Source organism: Camellia sinensis, chromosome 4 (genome assembly GCF_055761805.1).
Source record: "Camellia sinensis isolate YWXY chromosome 4, ASM5576180v1, whole genome shotgun sequence".
Lineage (NCBI taxonomy): Eukaryota > Viridiplantae > Streptophyta > Magnoliopsida > Ericales > Theaceae > Camellia > Camellia sinensis.
Genome location: NC_138964.1, coordinates 151,091,321 through 151,102,103, shown reverse-complemented (window position 1 = coordinate 151,102,103; position 10,783 = coordinate 151,091,321). Strand labels below are relative to the sequence as shown.

The 10,783-nt window shown below is 31.9% G+C and overlaps 1 protein-coding gene across 1 annotated transcript; it reads right to left on the bottom strand.

The window, feature by feature from the left end:
• Window positions 1-641: 641 nt before the first annotated feature.
• Window positions 642-6,009, bottom strand: LOC114290722 (S-adenosyl-L-methionine-dependent methyltransferases superfamily protein). Its single transcript, XM_028234686.2, has 7 exons — window positions 5,718-6,009; window positions 5,457-5,649; window positions 3,898-4,007; window positions 2,861-2,939; window positions 2,700-2,767; window positions 1,779-1,845; window positions 642-908 (listed from the first exon to the last, which is right to left on the bottom strand). The coding sequence occupies exons 1-7, from the start codon at window positions 5,946-5,948 to the stop codon at window positions 796-798; spliced, it is 861 nt and encodes a 286-aa protein (XP_028090487.2). The 5' UTR covers window positions 5,949-6,009; the 3' UTR covers window positions 642-795.
• Window positions 6,010-10,783: the final 4,774 nt, after the last annotated feature.

The window sequence follows — 10,783 nt, the reverse complement described above, 5'->3', positions numbered from 1 at the left end:
AACACTCAATTATTGTTCATATAAAAGGATCAGTAATTTGCATCACTTTCTAGCTCAACACATGAAATTATCCCAACAAAGTAGTCCAAGATACTGTGGAACTCCAAACTAAAGGTTTGAGTTCGGCCAATAACAGAAAATTTAGGCATGGGTATTATCTAGCATAATTTACTTACTCGTGAATCATTCTTGAACTTACTGAATTAGAAGTGTAGTCAAAAAAGAATTCCAAACTTTCCTCAAGTCACTCCAAACAAGGCCATCGTGTTAACAAAAGAAAGAAAGAAAATCCCCTAATGTTCAGTGCTTCTCTGCCACTTAATTTAATACGTGTACAACATTAACCAAGAGATTTCAAGTTTTTGATGAACTAACTACCAAATCTGAAATGCTGCCAGTAGAAAATAGGTCCCAGTTATTTTCCTTAAATCCCAGTATTTTTTTTTTCAATCTTTCTTCTTTAGTATTCTGCAAAGGTTATAAGAAAATAATTTTCCATACAAGGCAACAGGAATTGGTATCTAATTCCGAAAACTCACTTGTCATAACACTTTTCAATCCCCACAAAAAGTAATAAATGACTGAACAATCAATAATTGTGTGTGTGTGTGTGTGTGAGAGAGAGAGAGAGAGGGTATTAATGTCTTATTGAATATGGACTACAAAAAATTTATATTAAATAAATGGTCAGAGTTTGCTATATATCCAATTGTACAGTATAGCATCTAATATGAAAACATTATTGTTACAAATAGAATATTTAAAAAAGAAAGACAGATCAGGTGTCTAAATTGTTTATAGCGGTGATTTCACTGGTGTGCCTGGATAACGGGGATATTTCCTTGGCGTGGGGCCATCTTTTAAACATACAATGGCAGTTCTCTGTCCATGAGGTCCATGTGACTCCACTAAATTAAATAAAGGAGGTGTTAATATTTATGTCAATATGGAGTTCAAATCAATAATGCAAGTTCATTTTGGATCATCAATGAAAGTACAAAATTCAATATATTCAACTTGATCTAATATCACCACAAAACTGCAGTTAGACTTAACATTGAGAACCTATCCAACAAAGAAGATTGCATTATGGAGCCTATGCTTTATTATAGCCAAAAAAACTATGGGCTCGTTTGGGATGTGGGTCGGCTTTTTGGTTATTTTAGCCTGGGGCTAAAAAATCTCATTTGGGATGGACTTTTTGAATTTATAGATTTTGCGAGAAAAAAAATGAAATGATTATGGTTTGGATGTGACATTTTGTCTTATTAGCTTTTTAGTCTATTTTGATTTTTTGTGACTATTTTAGCCAAAAAAAACCCAGGTTTTTTCTTCCCAAACGAGTTCTATATATTTGCAAAGTTATAAAAGGAAAGCTGGGGCAATAAGAACATTGTCCAGGCAGTTAGAATAAATCATGTAAACTCAGCCATCCAATACCAAATGATCTGTGAGACATCAACATTTCCAAGAAGCATCAAAAGATTGGAGTTTGATATGCAGGACTCAACATTTCTCAAGATTTATATGAAGACTTGGATTTGTTCTTCCAGGTTAGAGTGGCTAAATTGCATAGCATTGATAAAGGAGAAAAAGTACCTTGTTTCATAAGATTAAAAAATACAGCAGAATATGTGATATGTTTGGTTTATCAGTATATGTTAGAATGAATATCTGCTGCCATTTTAATCCATCATCAATTCACTGATCAACTTTTCTCATTTTATTCTCAAACCAAGTACAAAATAATTATATGAAGCAGAAATAAGAAGGCATACCAGAGTACATTTGCAATACAGAAGCACCCATCAAATGAATTGCTCTTTCTGCTCTTCTAACTTCCTCCTGTCAGCATATATAACCAGGAAAGCTAGTTTTTATCTACAATAAGTATTAGAAGAATGGCATATCACTGTAGTTCATCATGTTATCAGATGCATTTAAGAAGATAAAAAAAAGTTCCGTGCTGGCATTAGCATATTCCTTTAGAAGGAAATAATTCCATATTATATTGGAAAGCATTTCAAAAGAATTATTATTTTTAGTTACTTCAAATAAATCCATTTATTGCTCAAGATTGAAAAGATTCCATCTGGGTTGATTATCCACATGCAAACTTAGAAGCTGTATGGTTGTAGGTTCATTAGGACCCTAGCTCTTCAACAAAACAGCACATAACATATCTTTCTGGGCCTATGATGCATGATTCTCACATAAAAATTGAAATTTTTAAACATGGTTTTGTTATTCCACGGAACAATATCAAGAATGAGCAACATTCTAACCTTTATGACGGTAGGACCAAAAACTGCGTAGAACACCCAACTAGACCACTACCAATCATGTGAAACATTACAGTTTGTGTGCTGAGAAAATGCCCCAGAAGAAACACACACTGGACTATTCTAGAAAAAATGTAATTCTATAGTAAAAATTCCCTTTTCTTCATGAATGCAGCATTAAAGAGTTAGGAGACCTAGATGCACGTAATGACTCATAATTTTTTTTATGGAGAAACCTTTCCAATATAAAATGTAAAAAAATCACTAAACCTCTTACATATATTATATATAAATCAGAATTTTCTTTACTATAACCAAACCACAATGTGTCTCAGCGATATGCTACATGGGGTTCTCATGAAAAGGAAATTTGATTACACATAATTTAAGTTCCAAATGAAGATAATGAATGCATACCAGAGGATCATGACCCTTTGCAGCCACAAACAAACCACCCACACGAACGAGAGGAAGACAGTACTCAGCTGAAAATCAAAAGAATATAAGAACCACCTGAGGGTGTGATGAAACAATAGATGCTACATAAAGAAGCCATATTATTATGTTTTAGTGATTACCTAAAATTCTCAGTTCTGCAACTGCTCTTGCCACCGAGACATCAAATACCTCTCTGAAGGCAAGATTTTGTCCTAAATTCTGTCTATAAAAAGGTTCAGAATATGCATTGTAACCGAGAAAGTAAGTAAAATATTGAGACAAGATAATTTTAAAAATAACACATAAGAATCATAGTGTATCACTTTGTCTGATCAAGCACAGTCTGAAAGTCCATCCAAGAACTACATTGCACCAATCAATTACAAAAGTTAAAATAGAAAAAAGAACAGGACGGAAGCAAGTGAAAGTATTAAAAGCAGAGTTAAATCACCCATTGATCGAAGGCAGAAAGAGGTCTAAATGTGGTGGAAAATTGAAAGTCACAGTAGAAGTAACATTCGCAATGGGATAAGCCATTTTAATTCTAAAGATAAACATGAGTAAGGAATGTGTTGTATTCATAATAGGGAATAAGCTCTTCAACTCAAGAGACAATCAGTGTTGCTTAAATTTCATCAGATGACAACTGATCACCAGTTTCTTGAAAACAATCCAAGAGAAGTATTAGGAAAAATATAGCCTCAACAACAAAGGTAGATGCAAGATGCTTCCAAACCAATTTCAGAACAACCAACATATCCTTTTATTTATTTATTTTGATAAATAACATATCCTTTTACTTTAATTTGCACAAGCCTTCTAGAGAGTCTCTTTTGTTAAGATTATCCTTGTCAAGACAAGGTGGGGCCTCTAGTGCATAGGAATAGAGCTGGTGGCTATAAATTACAGTGATAACATATAAGTTGACTGCTGAGTACAGGCATCAGGTCCTGAATTGCTATGAAGGACAATTGTTTTAGTGATGGACAATATTTTTATAAATTATACTATTAGGATTAGCAACCACTGAATATTATAAAAAATAAAAATCTAGTACATTACTTCAGGACAGAAATGCACCATACAAACAAGTAAAAAAATTACAAAAGGATTAGATATTTAGGTATTCACAATCTTACTGCATCAACAATTTCAGAGAAAAAGAGGAAAATCATACCTCAGCTCTTTCTCTTACAACTTGAACATTTGACAAACCAGTAAGATCCACAGCATGCTCCAAGAATACACAACGCTTGCTTATGGACTCCAGCAGTGTTACTTTCCAACCTAACCATCAATGACTGTCACTACATCATCTCTGACAAACAAACAAAATTGACAACAGGTAGGTCTTATAGGCAACAAATTGTGGCAAGACTGCCTATAATTTTAGTCCTGTGTTTTCTGTAGGTTTTTTTTTTCTTCTCAAACAATGGAAAATTCAACACTGCCAAGTTGTTTATAGTGCTGTAAATGCATTCCAGTGAAGGATCCTCTCACAATGGGCTTTGAATTAATACAAATAAAAAATTAAAAAATCTGCTATATTTTTGGGCTTGATTTCTGATTGTTAAGCTCTGGAGTAGGAAGGGTTCTCCTATGCATCTAATTCTTTCCAGAAGGGAAAAAAAAGTAGTACTTCCCATCATGGGGAACCTCTCCTTGTAATCAGGATGAGGTAGATGCCTTCTAGCCAGGGGGTAGATCAACTATTTAGCACTGTGTCCTCTTTTGGTGAATTCTTATTTTCTATCTCCCTTCCCCCTCCCAAAACCAAAGAGTTGATTTCATCTCCTGCTGTGGCATGAATGCTTCTCGGTGATTCCGTCTCCTCGACTGGGTGAGGATAGGCAGAATTGGGAATCTCGTCTATGGTGGCAAAAAATGGGGAAGCCATAGAGGTTGGGCATGAATCAGTCAATGGGAAGGAATAAAAAGAATGAAAGGTAAAAATGACAACAGGTAGGTGTTATTGTTATGCCACCAAATTGTGGCAAAACTGCCTATAATTTTTAATCCTGTGTTTTCTGCAAATTTTTTTTCTTCTAAAGCAATGGGAAGTTCAGCCCTCCAAGTTGTTTATTGTGCTGTACCAATTGAAGTCTTATAATAACTAGGCCCAAATACAATCAAAATCTTAAAGTTCAATTATTCAACACATCATTTTATTATCCTCCCTTACCTGTTTTTTGGCAATCAAACGACTCTAATAGCCACATATATATGAGTGTTAGAATCATACGATTCACGATTCAATCCAAGTTTCAATCAAAACAATTCAATTCATGCTACTAAAACCTTAAATTGAGTGAATCTTACGATTCAGTTGCAATTCACTACATTTCATTGAGATTTATTATGATTTGTTATTTTATTTTATTTTTTTGAAAATTATTATGACTTGCTATGATTCGTTGCAATTCAATTTTTTTTACATGATGCATGAAAAATAAATAAAATATATCAATAAACTATATTGATATATGTGTTTTATATGTATACATATATACAATTTAGTTAAATATTGATATTTATTTCATTTTTAATACTATGCGTATTTTTGTCTGTATATAAACATAATTATGTATAATGTCACTATTTTAGAAAACCATTCACGTTTCGATTTACTATTTGACAACAATTACAACAATTGCGTCTTATACTCGCCCACATTGATCCAAACAGGCAAAGAAAACAACAATCAAGCGTGAGATTGAATCATTGGAGATGAGATACCTGGGCACGCGATGGCTAGGATTAATCCGGGAAGCCCCGCACCAGTTCCAACATCAACAAGTCTAATCTCATCGCATGAAGCTCCGCAATGCAATAGATACGAACTCTGAATGGGAGGTATAAGCGCAAGTGAGTCCTCAACGTGCCTTTCCATGATCTCACTCTCCTCCCTCACAGCAGTCAGATTCATCTTCTGCAAATTCAAAACATTCAAAAACTAGCATACATATATGTGTGTGTGTATGTGAGAGAGAGAGAGACCTGGTTCCATTGAAGAAGAGCATCGACGAAGAGATGAATCTGTTGTTTCTGAGGATGAGTTAGGGTTTGGAAGTGAGGAGTGTTGACGACTGAGGCTGTAGTTAGGATTTTGGGATTGGGTCTGTTGGGATTGAGCGTTGTTGGTATGAAGGTCGGAAGGTGTTTGGCGAAAGTCCCAAGTGAGATTGGAGATGATGTGACGCGTGAGACTCTATAACTGGACGCCAGCATCTTCGCGCGCTGCCGATAGAAAGCGCCAACAATGGATGATTCGACTTTGTGGGCGTGGCATTGCATGGTTATAACAACGGCCAATAATGTTAAAAACAAAATTAAAATTTGAGTTTTCATTTTGGGTTGGTTTGGGATGTTCTAAAAAAGTGTACTTTTTGACTTATTGGTGGGTTTGGGTTAGGTTTGGGTTGGGTTTGATGTGATGTGTTAGAGAGGTGATATGATTTAAATAAGATGATGTGACCTAAATAAGATAGTGACTTTTTGACTTTTTAACTTATTTAGTACATGCCAAACTTTATAGTTTTCTTTTTTATTTTTTTATTATCAATATAATTATTAAAGTTTTTTCTCAATTCATATAGTCTAATTGGAGACATTTCATCCAAAATCTAACTTTAGTTTACTCACATTATATTAGACAATTTACATTATATAACCAAACACTCATATTCTTCATCACCGCTCATTTCAAAATAGTAAATAAATAATAAATGTTTAATTTATATGATTCAAGTTGTTCAATTTTTGAAACGACATTTTATTCAACAAATTAAGTTCTAATAGTTATTAATTTAGACACTTATCTCTAATTGGTTCATATTAGTTGAAATTAGCAACCTTCATAACAAAATACACTAAATTAAAATTTTAATGATGAAATAGGGGAGAAAAATGACAAAAAGTTTAGCGATAACAATGAAATTAGGAAAAATTAATGAAACATCTCTCTCTAATTTTTGATAGTAGAAGATATCCAATATGTTTTTTCTTATTAGTTAAGGTCCCTCAATAATATTATTAGAGAAATTTAAACTCGTCATAGAGAAATTTCATAAATTTATCTATGACGAATTTGTGTGACAAACTGAAATTTCTTTGTAAAAGTTATTTTTTTAGAGCTAAAATTTCTTCTCTATGTTAAAATTTCTATGTGCTAAAATTTATTTGTGCTGAAATTTTTCTGTACTAAAATTTCTCTATAAAAATATTGAGAGATCCTAACTATTATGAAAATTTTATATATTTTTTATTTTACAAAATCTTAATATCAAGAATCTTAAATTAAAAATCCCTTGAAATTAACCTTACAAAAAGAAAAGGGCAAAAAAAAAACCTATAACCAATTCTCTAACTGCTTTGCATTGTTTTCTTTAATTACATTGGTCCAACTTGAAGTCTTTGGGCTATATTCTGATTTGGGCCGAACCCAATTACTCTCACATATACAAGCTTGCCTTATATTCTAGACTGGTGGGTGGGTGCAATTCACATATGTAAGCACAAAAATAAATAAGAAAGAAATTAATATATATGTTATCTAAATGGTAAAAGTGTCAAAACCTTCGGTTCAAATCTTGCTTACGCCTTTGAATAATATTTTTTTATTTTAGGATAAGAAAATTTGACATGTGACAAAAAGAGAAACCACCACACTATTAGATACCAAGTTATGTGCTCATATATATAATAGTATAGATGTATAGTCTAACTCAATAGACTCACCACAGGTTCTATAATGACAAATTGACTCGTTTATTTTAATGAATTTTAAAATATATTTAAGTTTGATTTATTTATATAATGAGTTGATATTAAATAAATTTTTAATGAATTAAACAAGAGTTAAGCAATTGATCACTTAAATTTAATTTGAATACTTAACAAACTTAAAACTATGTTAAAATTAAAATTATTTACATAATAAAGTAATTTGAAATAAATTTTTAATGAGTGAAACTCTATTAACTTGATTCATTTAACTGTCTTAATTAGGGTAGTTATTGGACTTCAATATTAAGGACTGAAGGAGGCGTGATGGATGGTGGTGTCAACTATCAACCCATTCACTTTCCCCATTGCAATTATTAAGGCAAAGATATTGGGAGCCAAACATGTCATAATATTTGGAATAAGTACTTTATCCCCTGTAGGTTCATGTAATCCCTGTGAGCCACACAACCCTACTACATAAGCACATGGGTAGACTCACATAAACGCGAGACAGTGGGCCATATTCATTCTCCAAATAAATTAAAGTCAATGGCATGCAAGCACAAGTTATATGTGTATTACCTTCATTAATAATTTTATAGGTAATGTAATATATTATCAAATTTATTACTAGATATTCTTATATCACTAGACACAAAGCTAATTATGAAATTTATTACTTTTGTATTGAATTATTAAAAAATATAATTATATGTAACATTTTTATAACAATAATAATTCATTACAATATATAAAGATTTTATGGACCAAACCGTTATTAAAAAATAAAATTTTATTGCAAAAAATAAGAAAATCAAATTTCAATCGTAACGTGAATAGCCATGAAGAGGTCGTCCCGGTAAAGTCAAAAAATTTCTTTTAGTGATAAAATTTCGAAAGTGTTGCTAATAAAATATATTTTTAGAGATAAAATAATTTTGTACCGAAAGGTTTTTTTTTTAGATGAAAATTTTGATCCCAAAATAATTCATTATTAAATGTCCAATTTTGTTGTTAGAAAATAAAATAATTACACTTCTAGCAACTAAGATATTTAAATATTTTGTCCTTAAAATTTTTTTTTCCCTAATTTTTAGTCTTTAAAATCTTAATTTGTTGTAGTGAATTTAATGACTATTTGTCTCACTTTAATAATAAAGGATTTTTTAAGGCAAGAATTTTTTTTGTGGTCATAAGAGAATAATTATATTATGAGAAATATTTATATCATCAAACAGACTACTAGTCTACTTTTGCCGATAAAAACTGTGTGTGTCAATTTTCGACCACACTGCCAAACTGGTACTCAGCTAAAGAACACTGGCAGAATAGATTGCCCGAACGACCTGTCACAAAAAAGAAGAAATTCCGGCGGTGGTTCATTTACCCGAGGGCACTCCGACGATCAAATCAGTTATCTCTCAAAGATAGCAAAAATGCTTAACTCACTATTCAGAGCATAAAAAGCATACCTTAGACCCATGAGGGTGCCTCTCTTTTATAGCCAACACAAACCTAGTCCCAATATAAGCCTAGCTTCAATGGATTTAGGATTACTGCTAATCTTGAACTCCTGGTAGGATTGGGATAAACTCTCTAAGAGTCTTATCTTTACCCAAACTGAAGTTCTCTCTCATTTTAGGACTCTTGTCCCTTATCCGCTTATCCCGAATTCTGGTATCTTGGCAGATAACCTCGGCCTAGCCGAGATGATCTCGGCGTCATAACGAGGACACGTGGCACCACGGCTGGCACTTCGGTGACACTTCGGCTACGTGTTGTCATTCAAAAATTATCCCTACAAAAACAAAAAACAAAAAAAAGACTACTAGCCTATAATAGCTAGAAAGTTAAACTACAACTAATTTATAAAGCCTACCAAACCATAAACCAACCATCACAAAAGGTATCAAACTTTTCTCCATAGGAATTGAATCTGATACCTTACACCACAAAGGGCACTACACAACCACTAGGCTGAATGCCGTGGTTTTTAAGGGTGAATTACATGACAATAGAAATGAGAAAAAAAATTATTAAAAAAAAATTGCACCCCCACATATTTGTATTTTACATCAAATTATAATTTCCTCATTTTTAATATATATGATAAAATGATAATGTAGCATCCTACTATAGGAAAAAATCACAGATGTACTGCAATATGTCTGATGGGCATCCAAAGGGTAGCAGGAGATAGACAATTAAAACTGTGATCTTTTTTGTTCTTGGACTTAGGTGTGAAAAGGATTTCAATATATAATATAGAAAAAAAAAATTCTTCCTTTTTTCTAGAATTTCAACTTTTCCATCACTTAAAATGTGGTTTGAAAGAAAAAAAAATGGAACACAAAGAAGAAGAGAAAAGTGGAATAAAAGGCTGGTTCTAGTGGGTAACTTTATCAGGGTCAATCATAAAAGTCATGGAGCATGGGGTTAGATGGGTGTTTTTCTAAACCTAAAGAAAACTAGCACTTTGCCCTTTATTGTCAAGACTTTACATATATATATATATATATATATAGATATTCTATTATAAAACTTACAATCTAGTATAGTTTTGTCAAAGTTTTTTTTATTCCCAAATTGTCCTATAATTATCTCACTTTTTTTAATTTAATTTTTATAGTTTCTTCAAAAAAATATTAATCTATATATATTTTTTGTCAGTTACACTCCATTTGTTTCGATATAAAATAATTTACACCAGTAGATATTTTTCATGTAAATTAATTTTGTACAAAAAGATATTTTTGTTTTTATTTTCCCACATTTGGTTGACAAAATTCAAACTTTCTATTTTCTGGAAGTAAAATTATGATTTAATAAGATCAAACAATAAATGAGTTAAAATACTTATTTAAAAAAGTCAAATATATTGAAAGGGGTCGTGATTGGGGGTGAACTTCACAAAAAGTAATTTATAAAAATTTTACTGATAAGTCGTTTTCGAGACAATGAAGAAAACTATTCCTTTAAAAATATTTTACTTATTTTTTTTTCAACTAAATAATAAAAAATATGTAAAATATTTTTTATCAAAATAAACAGAGCCTAAAAAATAAACTGATTGATTCTCGTAACACTCCACCTTCTAGTATGTATATTATTATCTCACAAAACTTAAGTCCCTGTTTGGGATATGGTGCAAGCCAATGCATGTTGGAATTCCTAGTTTTTATAGGTTCATTTTAGATTAACTTTGAGTCCAAATTTGAGTAGGGTCCATACGTTTTTTGGGATAGGTCTAAAGTGGTGACGTGTTCCTTACTGCATAACAAGTCACACGATGAAAACGATTCGTCAAAACTATTTAAGAGTGAATAGTAAGTTGACGT

Coding starts and splice junctions, on each gene's coding strand:
- LOC114290722 (XM_028234686.2), bottom strand. CDS start 5,948: ATGCTGGCGTCCAGTTATAGAGTCTCACGCGTCACATCATCTCCAATC. Junction 2,940..3,897: donor TTGTAAGAGAAAGAGCTGAG/GTATGATTTTCC, acceptor TTTTATAGACAG/AATTTAGGACAAAATCTTGC. Junction 1,846..2,699: donor CAAAGGGTCATGATCCTCTG/GTATGCATTCAT, acceptor ATATGCTGACAG/GAGGAAGTTAGAAGAGCAGA.